Source organism: Hemiscyllium ocellatum, chromosome 43, assembly GCF_020745735.1.
Source record: "Hemiscyllium ocellatum isolate sHemOce1 chromosome 43, sHemOce1.pat.X.cur, whole genome shotgun sequence".
Lineage (NCBI taxonomy): Eukaryota > Metazoa > Chordata > Chondrichthyes > Orectolobiformes > Hemiscylliidae > Hemiscyllium > Hemiscyllium ocellatum.
The window spans coordinates 11566257-11584244 of NC_083443.1; the positions used below are offsets into that span (position 1 = coordinate 11566257).

Here is a 17988-nt window from a genome sequence, read left to right on the forward strand (position 1 = left end):
CCCTAGTCTTGAAGTCCCTCACCCTAAAAGTTTTCATTCACCTTATCTATACCCATGATTTTATAAACCTCTATAAGATCACCCCTCAACCTCCTACACTCCATTGAAGTAAGTTCCAGCCTCCCCTTATAACACAAACCCTCCATTCATGGTAACATCCTGATAAATCTCTTCTGAGCCCTCTCCAGCTTAATAATATCCTTCCTATAATAGGGCAACCAGAACTGGGACAGTACTCCAGAAGAGGCCTCACCAACATCCTTATCAACCTCAACATAACATCTCAGCTCCTGTACTCAAAAAAAAGGTCTAAGTGACGAAGGCAAACATGCTAAGTGCTTTCTTAACTACCATTGCCAGTCTTCAGCCTATTGACCCAATTGATCAAGGTTTCTTTGTACTCTTAGTTAACCTTCTTTACTGTCGACTATACAGCCAACCTTCGTATCATCCATAAAATTAACCATACCTTATATATTCTCATCTAAATCGTGTATATAAAATGACAAACAAAAGAGGACCCAGTATCAATCCCTGTGGAACACCACTGGTCACAGGCCTCCAGTCCAAAAAATAACTCTCTACCATCACTTTCTGCCTCCTGCCATTAAGCCAATTTTGTATCCAATTGGCAAGCTCACACTGAATCCCAAGTGATATAACTTTACTAATTAGTCTACTATTTCAAGACTTTGGGCTGTAGTAAAGTCCAAGTAAACATTGAGGGCACAGTGGTAGACATTGATCTTCGTTATTTCTTCAAAGAAACTTAATCAAGTTTGAGTCACAGTTTCCCTCACACAAAACCCTGCTGACTGTCCTTAAACTGTTCGTCGCCTCCCCAAATGCTTATAAATTCTAGTCTTTCAAATTCCAATAACTTACCTACCACCAAAGTCAGACTCACTGATTTATAGTTCCCAGGCTGCTTCTTACATCTTGTTAAACAAAGGCACAACATTAGCCACTCTCCAGTCATCTAGCACTTCACCGTAGTTATAAAAGTGTTACAAACATTTCTGTGAGGGCCCCACAACTTCCTCCCGAACTGCCACAAAGTTCTGGGATAAATTAGATCAGGTCCTGGAGATTTATCCACCTTTATATCTTCTAAGACCTCCACAGCACTTCCTCTTCTGTAATGTGATCTGTTTTCAAAACATCAATATTTATTTCCCCGAGTTCTCTAGCCCCATTTTCTTCCTCACAGTAAAAACTGATATGAAATATTAATTTAATATCTCTCCTATCTCCAGAGGTTCAACACAAAGCCAACCTCTGATCTTTAAGGGGCCCTACTCACTCTCTGGTTGCTGTCTTGCTCTCAAATGTATTTGGAGAGTCTCTTTGGATTATCCTTAAATCTTATTTGCCAATGCTATCTCATATTTTCTCTTTACCTTCCTGATCTTTCTCTCAAGAATGCTCCTACACTCTTTATACTGTTCAAGAGATTCATTTGAAGCAAGTGTCCAAATCTAAAATATAAAATTTGTTTTATTCTTGACCAGAACTTCAATGTCTTGATTCATCTAATCCTACCAACCTTACCTTTCATTCTACCAGGAACATAATGACTCTGAACTCTTGTTATCATAATTGAAAGCCTCCCACTTATCAGATGTCCTTTTACCAGAGAGCAGTCTACTCTAATCAATATTTGAAAGTTCTTGTCTCATACCATTAAAATTTGCCTTATTCCAATTAAAAAAAAACTTTAATTTTATGGAAGGCTTATCCTTTTCAACAATTTCAAAGCAATTATAATTATGATGATCACTGGACCCAAAGTGTCACTCCAGTCACTTGCCTTGACTTATTACCCAAGAGAAGATTAAGTTTTGCTCCTTCTCTGGTCGAAAACATTTGCATATAGATTAAAAATAATTCTTGATCCCTGCACATATTTTGGGAGTTATATCAATTGCAACAGTGTCAATCTCTGTACATAATCTCAAATGCTTCACTGTTTTTCCACAAATTAATTATGTTCAGACAGTGACTGCCCCTTCAGAACCCTTGATATTTGCTCAAAACAAATCTTGCTTTCCTACATAATCCCTTATTCCCATATATATGCTGATTCTTCGTTTATCAATTCTCCCATGTGGCTTCTTGGGCATCTCAATAACAGCAAGAGCCATTATCCCACTCCTGAAGATAGAAGGCCATTTCTCGCATACAGATTAGATCCAAGCCAAACTTAGGACCTTCTCATTCACTGAATTGGAACAATGATGTCTAGCTTACCTTTCTTTTGCCCCTGCTCTTAATTGCTAGTTTCTTCTAAACCAGTCCTATCACTCCCTGCCCAGTCTTAATCTTTCAGTATGTACACAACCTGGTTGTTTCCCTTAGCTTTTAACAAATGTAGAAGTCACAAATTTAGTTAATTTGTAAAGGAGCACATGCAAGATCTTGATGGAGATGAGTAAACCTAGAGAAAGAGAGTTAGAATATGAGTTAGAGTCAAAAGAGAAAAAGACATAACAGAAGACATTGAGACAGTTTGCCCAAAAGAATGGGCAGGGGCTTAAAGTATTAAGGTAGGGTTACAAAGGGACTGGATACATTCACTCTGTTTTTGTCTCTGTAGACGCTGTCAAGCCGGCTGAGCTTTTCTAGTACTTTGTTTTTGAGCCAAATGGACAGTTTGGCTGACAAGCATAAAAAGACACTGAGGACTCTTTCACCAAGTAGTCTCGAGAAAGAAATCTATCATTAGAAGAGGGCAAGAGGAAACATCAAGGCTTGGTTGGGGAAGATGGAAGTTGAGGGCTTTGAGGCGGCAGGAAATCAGAACAACTGAGGAAGGCAAAAAACTTAAAAACAAAGTGCTGGAGAAATTTATTTAGTGGAAAATTTATTTCAGCTTTCCACATCCACAGTATGTTGCTTTATTTTGAGGCCATAGACTTGCTTGAAGGGCTTAGAAAAGAGTATGCTGCTCTTCTTGAGGCGATAGTACTACTGAAAGATCCATTTACCTTTGGGAACTTGTAATGTTTGCAACAGTTCAGCAACATCAAATCCCAGGTCACTTCATTTTCTTTAAAATATTGCAGCAAGATTTTCCCATTTCCAGAGCAACAGGAAGATATTGAAGAGCTGCATTGGAACAGCTGCCTGATGCAGTCTCACCAGTGAAGTTTTTTCACTGGCAGGACTGGATGAATAATGGCTGCGATTAATTAGAGGCAGGCAACCTATTTTAAATAACACATTCGCTCGGGTCTAACCCTTCAACTGGTCACTGCCCATACATGGCTTAGTGTAGAAGGCTTCTGTGAGGCAGCTTGAAAACTAGTAGAGCTTGAGGCTGCAAGCCCCTAAAGAGGGTGCAGTGGGATGAAAGCCACACCAAATGGGACATCTGAGGAGACTGACAGTTTGGCCGATCTCAACTCTAATTTTCTATTTGCCTCTCCATGACCATGCAATCTCAGATCTGCCTGAACAGCAGTCACAGGATTGTTGCTCAGATTTCAGAGCTGCCAGCTCAGTCATTTGGCTTCATTTTTGTTTCATTGTATGCTAAAAGCCCACACGTGACCCTAGAGATGATCAATCCAGAGGCAGCCTGATGGAAAATAGCTAAATTGTTCCTGGTGACAACAGGTCAGACCTTAGGACTTTGTTCCAATATCAGTACCCTGAAAGCTGTGATAAATTCTTGTGATGCCATTCTTCCATGACGATGATTACAGCCCCATTTGCCTTTTGTATGATTTTTGTATTATTTAGTATCTTAAGAATAGGATTACATTACCTTACCTTGGCACATGAAACCCCTACCCAGCCTCTTGGGCAGACCCTTTCAATGACTGGCTGGATCTTGCTGTTCCTTTATTAAAGGAACTGAATTTGTGACTTCTACATTTTTTAAAACAAGTTAAGAGAGGGGCAATAAAGATGTGATTAAGGATGAATAGGAAGACTCTAGATTTTGGAGAAACTAGCAATTAGAGCAGAGGCTAAAGGGAGTAAATTTGAAGTCATCATTTTGATTAAGTGAATGGTGAAGTACTGAGTTTGGCTTGGATTTAGTCTGTATGAGAGAAATAGCTTTATATCTTAAGGGCTGGAGTTAAAGTTCTTCTGCTATTGGAATGCCCAAGAAGCCACATGGTAACTTGACAAACTAAGAATTAGCATTGACATGGAAATGGGAAATAAAGAATTATATAGGAAAATAAGATTGATTTTGAGCGAGCTGGAAGTGTTCCGAGGAGACTGATCAACCTGAGAATGTTACTATTCTGATGAATAAGGGTAAAGCATTTGAAATTATGCAGATAGATCTAACATGGTTCCCATTAACATCGTTCCCAAGATGTGTGTCTATGGAATAAATGACAAAATATTAGTGCGATGTGTTATCATTCAGACCTATGAGGAAATTATGTCTGCCCTACTGAGTGACTTGAATGATCTAGATATCCACAGGTATGAACAGTTTGGATCTGAAAAAAATACTTCTGTGAAGTGTTGGATTCAAAAACAAAAGATTAAAATTAATTTTGTCAAAAGAAAACAAGAAAATTGGGCAACTTATGTAATAAGGAAACGGAATTTGGAGTAGATGTTTAAAAAGGGATTGGATGAGGTCCTGCAGGGAACAACGTTACAAGACTATCAGTTCCAGAATCTGATTGGAAAAGGATAGTTTGCACTGCTGTTTTATTATTGTATCTTTTTTTCCTTATCTCCAGAGGTCCTTTCCTCGTGGCCTTGGGCCGCTCCTGGCACCCTGAGGAATTTAACTGTACTTACTGCAAGACCTCCCTTGTCGATACTGGATTTGTAGAGGAGCAGAACAATATTTACTGTGAACGGTGCTATGAGCAGTTCTTTGCTCCAAATTGTGCTAAGTGTAATACAAAGATAATGGGGGTAAGTGAATTATATTAAGTATAGACAAGTCTAAGAGGAATCAAGAGAGGAATTCATGATTAGCTGGACAATAAGTAAACCAAAACCACATACATTGAAAATAATTCTGAAATACAACTTGGTGCTGTTAATTCCACTTGTGTTTCTTGTAAGCATATGCAATTTGAGATGTAACAGTAACTGCATATATGAAGTTGTTCCAGAATAGTGTCAGGAACAAGTCTCCTGGTATTAATGTCCTGTTCTTTTCAAATGTCCAGGTGTAGGACCTGATTTTAACTTGGAGAAAATGGCTGGGTATTAAATGATGATCATCAGTAAAATTCCCAACTTGTTTCCTCCCCCAAAAAAAAGGCAATGTAGCGTCCCATTATGACAGAGAACAACTAGTTCAAAGCACTGTTCAGTACAATATTAGTTTAGACCAGAGTGGTGCTGAAAAAGCACAGCAGTTCAGGCAGCATCCGAGGAGAAAGCCCAAAACGTCGATTTTACTACTCCTCGGATGCTTTACCAGCACCATTCTAATCTAGACTCTGGTTTCCAGCATCTGCAGTCATTGTAATATTGCACTGAGGTAAAAACACAAAACAGAAATAAGATCCTTTCATGTTGCTAATACCTTAGCTTGAAATGAATATTGCAAGCTACACCATCTTAATTCATTGAAAGCAGAAAACAATTGATGGTGAAATGAAGTCAATGAATAGAACATTGGTTGGACTGCAAAATGAACAGTCAGTACACTGGAGTATTTTGTAGAGTTCTGATCACCATTAGAAAGAGATACAGGCACTGCAGAGTACAAAAAAAATTCTAGAATGATACCACACATGTGAGATTATACCCGGAATAGCTACAGAGGCTGGTATCCTGTCACCCTTATTTACATGTGAACAGTACATAGGGACTGGTTCTGATCAGGCTGGTCAGAGTCTAAGTTCTCTGAATCTCCTGTTAATATCGGTCAGCCAAGCCTCCCTAATTGGGGCTGTTAACCTGGACCATACTCAACGAGATCCACTCAGCCCTTGTTCCAATCACAACATCCCTCTGCCCCACTGAGTTCAGAGATGTAGCCCTGTTCTTTTTCTTGTAGCTACTCCTGGGAAGTTCCTCTGACTCTAACACAGACACGGGTGGTGTATAACAGACTATAGCACGTCTTTTCTGCCCAGAGTGTATTGGGACAGATTCCTCTTCTTCGGACCTCTGAGATTTCTGCAATGCTAGATGGAGGGGGAGAACCCATTTTTCTGACAGCCTTTCTGCTGTTCCAAGAGGCCAGATAGGTTTTGCTCCTGCCCTGTTTGTGAGGTAGCAGCTTTCATGTGATCCATATATGTTTGTTCAGGACCTCACCTACCTGAACTTTATATGCTTCAAGACCACACTTCACGTCTACCTCACCGTGTATCCACACTTGGCCATTTCCGTGTCTTTGACACCAAACTTCGTACCCTGGAGTAAACGGTCTCTCCTGCTTAGAGGTGGCTGGATTTAATGTTCTTGCTGCTATTTCACCCCGCCTCCCCCCCCCCCCCCCCCCCCGTCTAGGAATGTCAGGTTTAACCTGATGCAGAGTTTTCTCCCCATCAGCAACTCTGCACCAGGGGTGAGGAATGGTCCTATCATTAAATAGGCTCTGGGACAGTTTGGTATCAAGTGAATCATTAGGCTATTTCTTGACACCTGCCTTCAACATTTGGACTGCTTTTTCCTCCAGACCATTGGACAATGGGTAGTATGGAGCTGTCCAAACATGCTGGATGCCATTCAACTTTAGGAAATCCCTACAGGCAAATAACATCCCATTGTCCATGACCCATACTTCTGGGAGTCTGTATCACAAATGATGCTAGCAGCTTTTCAGTCATCATCCTTGATTTTGCCAAATGAACTCTGTATGCCTAACCACTTTGGGCATCCATAATGACCAAGAATATTTAACCCATGAAAGGACTGCCATAGTCAATGTGTAACAGAGTCCAGGGTTAACTCAATTATTCCCATGAATGTGGGACAGCAGCTGGTAGTAATTGTTGGCATTCTGGGCCACAGCTATGCTGGCATCCAATCTTGATCATCAGACATAACTTCGTGTGAAAGCTTTTATTTTGGACTCCTGCTCACCATAGTAATAGGCTGGTCCTGTACAGTTATCTGGTTGAACTGGGTCTGGAAAGGGTTCAATTCTGGTTCTAATGGTCCTTTCGTTTCCCCGATCACCACGAGCGGTTTTTGTTTTACCAAGACTTGACCTTTGTGTCCACAGCGAATACTGTCAGCAGTGACTGAAAGGGTATCCTGAAAGTTTAAAACCAAAATTGACCCTTCTAGGGGCAGTATTACCTGTGATGTATCTGTCAGTGGGAAGTGGCTCAATGTATCTGTATTTGCTACTGGACAATGTTCCAACTTGCAATTGTATGCACTTAAAAGGAGGGCTCACCACTGAATTCAACCAGAAGCTATGGGCGCCATGGCCTGGTGGTCTTTAAGTAGCCCTATCAGGGGGTTTATGGGTCATTATAGAAGTAAATTTGTAATAGTGAAGGTATTTTCTCACACCAAAGATGACTGCCAAACCTTTCTTCTCTATCTGGGCACATTTGGATTTGGCAAAGTCAGGGAAGTGCCGTAATCCACTGTTCCTCTCTGTTGGGCCACTGGTCAGCCAATACCACCTTGATACCGAACATGGAGGCATCGCATGTCAGCACCACCTCACGCTTGGAATTGTAAAGGGCCAACATCTTATATGGCGAAAGCTGCATTTTCACTTCCCAAAAGGTTATTTCTTGGCTAAGTGATCATTTCCAAGGCTGCCCCTTCTTTAAATAGCAGGTGGAAGGGTGCTAAGATGGAGTCCATTTGGTTTGATTAGATTTACTGTAGTCATGTGTGCCTAAGTACAGTGGAAAACTTTGTCTGCAAGCAGAACAGGCAGATCATAGTAAGCAAGGACATACAGATCATAGAGTGGTTAGACAGTGAGGCATACAGGTTGTACTGCACAGGAGGTGCATGAAGCAAGATCAACATTATTTGAAGTTAGAGAGTCCAGACATCAGTCAAATAACAGCAAGGAAGAAGCTATTCTTGAACCTGTTGGTGCATGTGTTCAAGCTTCTGCATCTGCTGCCTGCCAGAAGAGGTTGTACGAAAGCAATATCAGAGTGGGAAAAGTCTATAATGATGTTGGCAGCCTTTCCACAGCAGTGATAAGTGAAAATGGAGTCTTTCGATGGAAGGTTGGTGGAAGGATGGAAAGGATGATGGAAGAGTCTTCTTGAAGCAGGTAAGGACTTTGACTTGTTGGAGGGAGAGGTTGAAGATGTCAGTGAATGCCTTCACCAACTGATTCACACAGGATTACATTAGGTTAGATTCCCCACAGTATAGAAACAAGCCCTTCGACCCTCCGAAGAGTAAACCGCCCAGACCCTTTCCCCTACATTTACCCCTAACACTATGGCCATGCTAAATTGCCCAATCACGTGACCTGAACATCTTTGGATTATGGAAGGAAACCTACGCAGACACTGGAAGTGTGTGCAAACTCCACACAGACAGACTCCAGAGGCAAGAATCAAATCTAGGTCTCTGGTGCTGTGAGGTAATAGTGCTAATCACTGAGCCACCGTGTCACAGCCAAGGACTCCATCTGGGTTCATCACTTTCATTGGGTCAACTCTCAGGAAGACAGATCTGACATCTGCAGTGATGGTGGAAGGAACAGGTGCATCTGGAGCTGTTGGGACTGGTGATACCACCACTGCTCAAATTCTGCTCAAAGTGAACATTACAAAGCATTTAGCACATGAGGGAGGGAAGCGTTTTTGACTGCTATCTTGCTCTGCTTCATGTTGCCTCCTGTTTTGTTTCAGCCTTGCCACAGGTGGCAGGCGCTCATGCGGTTGGTTTGGACTTCTAACCGGATCTTGTATTGCCTATTGGCAGCTCTGATGAGGTCATATCTGAACTTTCTGTATAGGTCTGAGTTGTCCGACTTGAATGCTGCATGCCTGGTCTTCAATAAGCAGGGGATTTCCTGGTTGTCCATGGCTTTCAGTTGGGAACACCTGGCTTGATTTCATGGCACGCAGTTCACCACGCATTTGCTAATTAATTCCATGATGGTAGTGGCATACTCATCGAGATTTTCTGCTGAGTACTTGAATATGGTCCAGTTCACAAGCAGTCCTGGAGACACTCTGCTGCTGCATTTGGACCAGCATTGTGAGGACCTTTTGTGAGGAATCCTCCCATTTCAGCTTCTGCTGCTTGGAGGAACACAGTTATGATCTGATTTTCCAAAGTGTGGACAAGGGATGGAGCGGTAGTCATCTTTGATAGTTGTGTAGCAATGGTCTAGGATGTTCCTTCCTAGAGTGGAGCAGGAGACATATTGGTGGTATTTTGGCAGCATCCTTTTGAGTTTGGCCTGGTTGAAGTTGCTGGCCACCATGAATAGGGGGGCATTTCATCTTCAGAGTGTTTGTAGTGGTGTAAATTTCATGTGGGGAATTCTTCATATCTGCCTGGGCTAGGGCAGGAAGTAGGACATTTCATTAAGTCATGCTATGTATGAATTTTCCATAATAATTCACCAATCCAAGAAAAGACAGATGTGGGAGTCATCCTCACTCTATTTTCCAACAAGTGTAGCCCAGTCTTGTCGACTCTAGCCTAAACACTTGATGTCACAAACAAAAACAGAAACTGTCAGAAAAGCTCCACAGATCTGGCAGCATCTGTTGAGAAATCACAGTTAATGTTTCAGGTCCAATGATCATTCCTCAGCCTGGAACACACATTTTTCCCTTCTAGGGTGTACGCCTGCTTGGGAGAAATATTAAAGCACTATGTCCAAGTTCTCCAAGTTGTCTTTATTGGTCTTCCTGGTTATTTGTGAATCATCCAGATAAATGGCAACCTGGAGTAGACCTTGTAAAATGTCCATTGGAAAAAGGCACAGACTGATGAGACTCCAAATGGCAATCTTCTGGGTATTAATTGTGGCATACTTTTGGGATCTCTCATCTAATTGCAATTGCAGGTACACTTGGCTCATGTCCAGCTTCTTGAAGGACAGCGAGCCCACCAGTTTTGCTTACAAGTCCTCTATGAGAGAGATTGGGCATTTATCCAGCTGCGAGAAGCTATTTGCCATTTGCATAGAATCCCCACAAAGGCAAACTGAGCCATCAGACTTCACAATTGGTGACTGTCCGGTACCAGTGCTGCGCACTCTGCAAACTGTACTGGTTTAACGATTCTTTTGCATTCCAGCCTCAATTTCTGCCTCTACATTTGCCCTTAAGGTAAATAGCACTGGGCAATTTTACAGAATTGCTTCCTGGTTAACATGCAAGGTGGCCTTTGATAGTCCCTACTCCTTCCTGAAAAGGATCTGGATATTTAATTAGGACTTCACCCAGGTAGCCACTTTCTAATCAAACAATATCAATTCAATCAAGGTGAACCTTTGTCAACCAATTCACCTAATCAATCTCAGGCCTGAGCTTTTGACTACAATCGGTGGTAACAAAGGTTGTAATAGCTGCAACCTCATAGTTATATGTATTAACCCAAGCTCTAAGTTCATTGGCCTTGCCTGTCATATGCCTCACATTAAAATGAATACCCTTCAGACCACCAGTCCCGCCATGTTCAGTAACCTCTACTAAAACTACTCTGTGTAACTGACGCCATATTGCCATTGTCCACTCGTGTCAAAATCAATTTCACTCTGGTTATTGAGAACTCAATTCAAACTCCATTACTTAATTACTCAGGACCACTCAGACGGAAAAAGTCATTCGTGTTTTGACACCTTCAGATTCGATCCGATAGCCTATTGGTTAGCCTCCTATTCTTTACTCCAAATGGGGAGTTCTATAATACATTTTTGAGCAATGATAGCTTCACCTCTCCAGTTAATGCAAAGTCTCTTGCAAAAGACGTGTCCTTTCTATCAGTATTGACCTCAAGCAGATGCTGTATTTCTATACTGGATTCTCCTACCAAGTGTATTCTTATAATTCTGTCAGATATTAGGATTACTTAATAAGGAAACATTTATTTATTTATCTGTATATTTATTTAATTTCATTGAGTGATACACAGCAAAGTTTGGCATGGGTGTGGAGGCTAATGTTCTACAGTTTGATGATTCTGCTGTCCATTGCAGGAAGTAATGCATGCCCTAAGACAAACTTGGCACACCACCTGCTTTGTCTGTGCTGCCTGTGGAAAATCTTTTGGGAACAGCCTTTTCCATATGGAAGATGGAGAGCCCTACTGTGAGAAAGGTACATGTCCTTCAAGGTTGAATGATGAACAGCCTTAATGTTGAAACATAGACTTTCAGCTCCAATTTTGCACAATTTAATCCTTCCCCAACTATTGCCACTGACTCTTTTTGGCATTTAGTAAGAAGTAATGTCTGTAACATCATTATCATCTGGAAGCGAAAAGCGATTCCACCAGCTCAGGAGAAAGTCTATTGTCCTGGTTCTGTCTTTGAATGATGAATGAGGTTCTTTTTCCTATACAGCTATTCTTTAATAGAATAATAATCTTAAATTTAAAAAGAATAATACCCTGGTATGTTTATTTAATAATTATTTAATATGAAAGTTCAAACAGCTTTTACTATCAAGAGTGGCTAACTAATATACAAAATGGAGGTCACCGAACATATACTTTGGTTGCCTAGGATTAGTGAGCAATTGTGAATGCTATACCATCAGTCTTTTGGTGCATCGTTTTTCGATGTGTCTCCTATTTGTTACGGACCAGGCCAGACCCCTTCAAAACATTTTAAGAAGGTAGCTCAGACCTAACTTTTTTATTTTAAAAGCAGATGTAAAGTCAATATTGTAGGGGTGATGTAACTGGTCAAACTACTCGGCTTAGAGCAAAACAGAATTTATTTACACACTGAGGTTGAAACACGAACAAAAGAAAACATAATTTAGAATAATTTATTTGATAACCCAACCAACACAATGTCACAACTTAACAAAGCTATTCCAATCCCTGCAACATCGCATAAACACGCCCCTTGGCAAAAGGTAAATCCAAACATAGGTTCTTATACACAGGAGAGTTTTCAGAGAGAAAGTTTAGGCAAAAAACGTTTGTTAAAGCATGAAATCTGTTTACACTGTAGCTGTTTCTTTAGTTCCACAGCAGTTTTTCTTTTCTGCCAGCTAAAAGTCAACCAAACTGAAAAAAAACCTGAACTGGGAAAACTGGCCACTCCACTTTCATTATACAACTGTTTTAAAGAAAAAACGTAACGGCCTCCTCTGATTATTGACTCAAACAGTTTCTGTCAGCCACTTCGGCACTGCTGCCTTTACAATTCTTCTTGAAAAATACCAAGGACATTATAACTTTGTTAAAGGGGCAGCATCGTCACATGGATCGTTGTCCATGACTCATTAATATTGAGTGAACAGCAAGTGAACATCAAGTGACTCACTAGTGTTACTCTGAAGAATGTCTCCTGCACGTCATTTAGAGCAAAGACACAAATGTGTCAGCAAAGAGTATGTTTATAATTTTGCTACAAACAAAATGACGAAGAAACATTCACTTTATAGTTTTTTTATTAAAATGGTTTCCTCCTTTCTGGCACTAGAACACAAAATGCAACAGAAACAGAGGAGAAGAAAGAATGTGAATGCTGGTATAGCTGCATAATCTGTAGTTCTTTTCTAAGAATAGGAAATCTTTTAAAAAAAGCGAAGATTATCGTAGCCAACAAATGTACTCTTTCCAGGCTACCTCAGTCGTAAATCTCCTTCTTCCTCTAGACAAAATGTCTTAGTCTGCATGTCCTGTCTTTAAATATGGTTTCTGAATTAATTTTCTTTCTAGTTTTTCCGTGCAACCTTAAACAATTTTGGTCTTGCAAAATCTTGCATTAACATGTTAGTGTTCTGTCTTTAGCTTTTACCGATTCCTTATTGCAATTCAATATTGCTAGGTACATGATGATCTCATGCTAGTGGTTTGCAAAATATGAAATCCAACAGTCTTACCATCAGTATCCTCTTCCGCCTGCAACCAGACAGATTTCCGGGTGGCAGGACTAATGTATGAAGAGAGACTAGATCGGTTGGACTATATCCATTGGAGTTCAGAAGAATGAGAGGGGATATCATAGAAACCTATAAAATCCTAATAGGACTAGACAAACTAAGCATAAGAAGAATGTTCCCAATGTGCAAGAAGTCCAGGACCAAGGGCTATCGTCCAAGAATAAGGAGTAAACCATTTAGGATCGAGATGAGGAAGAATTTCTTCAGAGAGAGTGTGGTGAGCCTGTTGGCATTCTCAACAACAGAAAGTAGTTGAGGCTAAAGCACTGAATGTTTCCAAGAAGGGGTTAGATATAGTTCTTAAGGCTAAACGGATCAAAGGGTATGGAGAGAAAGCAGAAACAGTACTGAGTTGGATGGTCAACCATCATCATATTGGATGCTAAAGCAGAGTCCTGGTCCTGCTTTCTATTTTTCTGTTTATTGCCCATCCCTATTTGGTCCAGAGGGCAGTTAAGTGTCAACTATGTTGCTTTGGGTCGGGAGACATATGTAGGCCAGATCAGACAAGGATGGCAGATGCCATTAATAAGCCAGGTGGGTTCTATGACTCTAATTGACAGTGGTAATGTGGTCACCATCAGGCTAACGTTATACTCCAGATTTTTAACAAATTCAAATTTCACCAAATACCAAAATGGAATTCGAACCCAGAACATTAGCTTGATTTTCTGGATTACTTGTCCAGTGATGTTATCAATACTACTGCCACCTCTCTACCAAAGAAAGAAGCAGAAACTGATCTGTCTTTCACCAGCCAGTACAACATAAGCAACGTGTATGTATCCTTTCTGTAGACCATACCACCTGCCGCCCTGCCACCACTGCCTAGGGGGAGGCCGTATGTACCCTAACATGTCCCCAGTTGGTATTAATCATTTTTAATCACACCTAGAGCATACACACATCCACATTAGGGCACTTGTAGTGCAGTATTAGTGTTCCTACTTCTGAGCCAGAAGACTCAGGTTCACGTTCAACCTGCTCCAGAGGCATATCATTACATCCCTAAGCAGATTGAATAAACAGAGGTGCATATATTTACATTCAGGGTTGACATGGTATTTGCAATATTAACATTGGTTTGCCTCCATCTCTTGCAAACTCTCATGCAATAACCTGACTGACTCCTCCTGCATAATCCTTGTAAATCTCCACTGGCTCCTCCCCAGTAAATGTTGTTCCCTATTTGAAAGAACGCCTCTCATCATGTGCTCTGCTGACTACTGCTTAAGTTGTGCTCTCTACTTGCTCCACTTGGCCATACGGTAGGCAACAGATCCATTAGACACAATGTATATTTTCTAGAACTTGGTCACACTACACTATTTTAAAAGCATTTGGGGCAATAAATCGATCGTGTGTTTCTGCTTCCTTCCTGTATTTGTGTTTTTCATTAAGTGGCAAGTATTTTTTTCCTAGGTAAAGGATACAAAGATTATTTATTTATTCTTTCGCTGGATGCGGGCACTGTCAGCAAAGCTAGTTTCTGTTGCCCATTTCTAATTGCCCATGAACTGAATTGCCTGCTAGACCATTTGTCTCAGGCCATTTCAGAGGGCAGATGGAAGTTAAGCCCATTGCTATGGGTCTGGGGTCACATGTAGGCCACACCACATGAAGAAAGCAGATTTTCCCAACCTTAAAAGACATTAATGAACCAGTTAGGCTTCTACAACCATTGGCACTGATTATCATCAGACTAGCTGTTTCAATTTCAGGATTATTAATTGAATTCAAATGTCACCATCTGTCTTGGTGGGATCCAAACATGTTTTACCATAGCATTAGCTTTGGTCTCTCAATTGCTAGTCGAATGACAATACTACCTCATCACCTGCCCCAATTTTCCAGATATTCTGTTGAAATTAATGCAAGGGTTTTTTTTCACTCCATCTGTCACCTGACAGTCAAGCAGCTAGTCAATAAGTCTACCAGGCAGAAAAACTTATGCACAAGCTCACAGCCATGGTGCAGAAAGAAAATCAAAGTCAGCAAAGAACATGGGAGGATGGGAATAATTCTGTAAATTGTTTTTAATTGTGTATGATTGTGACATCGGTAACACGCCTGCTCCAAAAAAAGGAAAAATAACTCATAGCCTATCTGGTCCACAAATTGTGCTATAAATGCATTACTTTTATGGATCCAGCAATGACCTGTTGAAGTGGAGGCATGGAGCCTCCTTAAAAGATTTTGGTGACTCAGCTGCTTCTTGAAAGTGGATTGATCACTCCTCCTATCTGACTGCCTACATTAAAATCAGCGTGGGCAGATTGGAGCTATAGAGTTATAGATTAGGTTTAAGATTAAAAAAAACTTTATTTGAAGGCTAAAACTCCCTCACTTAGGAAGCACTGTACAAATATAATTTATTAACCTGGCAAAAGAGTCTACATCCTCCGAGTTCCTTGTGCTCCTCATTTTCAGGCATAAGTCTATATTGCCAAAAATATAAGCATCTATATTACTAACATGCAATATATGCCAGATTTCAATAAAGCTTTCCTAATGTTACTTGTATTTCATATAAAAACATTTAAGGCCATATTTAACCAATTCTTTATCTAATCTTTGACTTGCCATAGAATTTAACCACACGATGGAATAGTTGCCTGCTAAGGTTTGGTAAACCAAAGAATCCATTTATTGGAAAGTAATACTCAATTTAAACAAGATATTTTATTCGATGGTGAGGCTGCATACCACATTGGACAAAGTGTCATTAGCACATGATACTTGTGGTTCGCCAACTTATATGTCCTAGTCCAGGTTGCCCTTTGAGTCGTGTGGGTAAAGAGATGATTGGCATTGGCCACAACAAAGAAATTGAGTCACCACAAAAGCCCCTCTTCATCATCCTTCTTATTCGAATTACAAGAAACCTTAGGCAAATGTATGAGACCAGGCTAGTGTACTTGCTCAGCTGGAAACTACCATGATAAGAACATCTCTCTATTGTCAGACTAACGAAATGAGGCACACTTTTATTTTTTCTTAATTATTATTAATTTGATAATCAGTCTCATGTTTGATTTTCTGTCTTTTCTATTTCTTCTCACTGATAAATTCTCAAGTGAAAGATTCTTTTTTTTTTCCAGATTACATTGCTCTCTTCAGCACTAAGTGCCATGGCTGTGACTTCCCTGTGGAGGCTGGTGATAAATTCATTGAAGCTTTGGGTTATACCTGGCATGACACCTGCTTTGTCTGTGCTGTACGTATGAAGCCATAGGTTCCTTGAAGAGATTGCTAGTTTTTTTGAGATGGTGGTGGAATGTTTTGGAAAATTTAGTCATAATATTGCTAATGTTTCCATTATGCTACAAAGTGAAACACTTAATCAATTTATCCTTGAAATCACTCCTATAGATTGCTCAGTTTAAATTTAAGGAGGAGAATGAAATTCACCTTAACCTTTGGTGACTTTATCTTTCAAGCATGTGCATAAACAACAAATTTCCTATACTTGTTACATACCCCTCTCAGGAAGGTAATTTTGGATGTTGGTTTGTGACAGTCAGTGCACTGCTTTACATCAGTTGGCGCTGGCTTGGTATTTACCATGATTCATTTTTTTTCTTCACCTCTGTATTGTGAGAAAGATCATCAGAAAAACAATTTGTAAGGTGAGAAGTGTTGGTTACAGTTTGACTCCAGTGTCTGATCTTTAACATAGTTATAATTTCACTTTTCTTCAGGTGTGCCATGTAAATCTAGAAGGTCAGCCATTTTATTCCAAAAAGGACAAGCCACTCTGCAAGAAGCACGCTCATGCCATTAATGTTTGAGATGCTCAGGGACCATCAAAAGAAAGCCTGGAGGAAAACCTATTTAAAAGGAGAACATGGAGAGCAGCTGTCTCTTTCAACAAACAGATCCAACAGCTGCCTCTTAAGTCTTTTCATTCTTGTTTTATTTTGTTTTAATTAAGTTTCAAATAATTTGACTAAGATTGTGAGTGTTTGTAAAAGTTCAGTTGCTGGATGGGCTGCAGGATATTGTGGGAATGCATTTTTTCCACAGCCAGTTACAGTAGCTTCTCACAATGCTTTATCAGGCACACTCAATACTAACAAAATACATTGCACATAACTGGAAAGTTTACAGAGTTAAGCTTGATGAATGCTATTCTGCTGATCCTGATTTGATAGCTAATATTTCTGTAAACCAGGTTTCCAATTGAACTAGATAAAATCTCCACCTGCATTAAGCGGCTTTTCTTTAAGTTTGTGTCTGTAATTACTGTTTTATATGGCTTAGTCCTGTCTTTTTGTGTCGGGTTAGTAGCTTTAAATTGAAGTGTAATCATACTGAAACTCTGCATTTTTGCCATGTACCATGTGTGTTTGTACATGGATTTGTTAAACTAAGCAACTACTAACAATGTCATAGTTCAATTTGCTTATTTAAAATTTTTAAGATGTTGCTTAAGGAGCAAAACTCTTGAGTAGGTTTGAAATTGGCAGTTCTGCCACAGCTGTCCCCATTTTTATTGTTTTTGGATGTGAAGGGGCTGACTAGACACTATTCTGTCAGCACTACATGATTCCATATTTATGCTTTAGAAATTGTCTTGAACCTTAAAATAAGCTTGGTTAGGAAATAACTATGTGACAAATCAAATGGCATGCTTCCTAAAGTTTATAATCTGGTTGCTTGCACTGATTCACTTGATGCAATTTCCCCAAACTTGACAGAGCTGTGTAAAAGAACAAGAAATTTTAAGTCCAAATTATGTACTCAAAAGACAAGTTTTATGACCTTTTGTGCAACTTTAGAAAAACATAGTGGCAGACGTCAGCCCGACCTACAAAACTGGCTAAGTCCCCTTGGTGATTTATTCATCATTGGGAGCTTCTGCTAATTGCAAGGTTTAAAGCCATCAAGGTGGCCATAAAATAAAGCTAGTTCGTTCTTTTAGGTGCAAGAACATGAGTGAGAAAAAGGCTTAACGTGTCACATCAAAACTAGCAAA

General features: G+C 40.1%; 1 protein-coding gene across 1 annotated transcript in view; it reads left to right on the forward strand.

The window, feature by feature from the left end:
- Nucleotides 1–17198, forward strand: part of ldb3a (LIM domain binding 3a) — a 176023-nt gene extending 158825 nt beyond the window's left edge. The window contains exons 15-18 of the mRNA XM_060854110.1: nt 4713–4893; nt 11090–11210; nt 16112–16227; nt 16712–17198. Coding sequence (XP_060710093.1) covers nt 4713–4893; nt 11090–11210; nt 16112–16227; nt 16712–16801 — 508 coding nt within the window. The 3' untranslated portion in view covers nt 16802–17198. The remainder of the gene's footprint in view (nt 1–4712; nt 4894–11089; nt 11211–16111; nt 16228–16711) is intronic.
- The last annotated feature ends 790 nt before the right edge of the window (nt 17199–17988 follow it).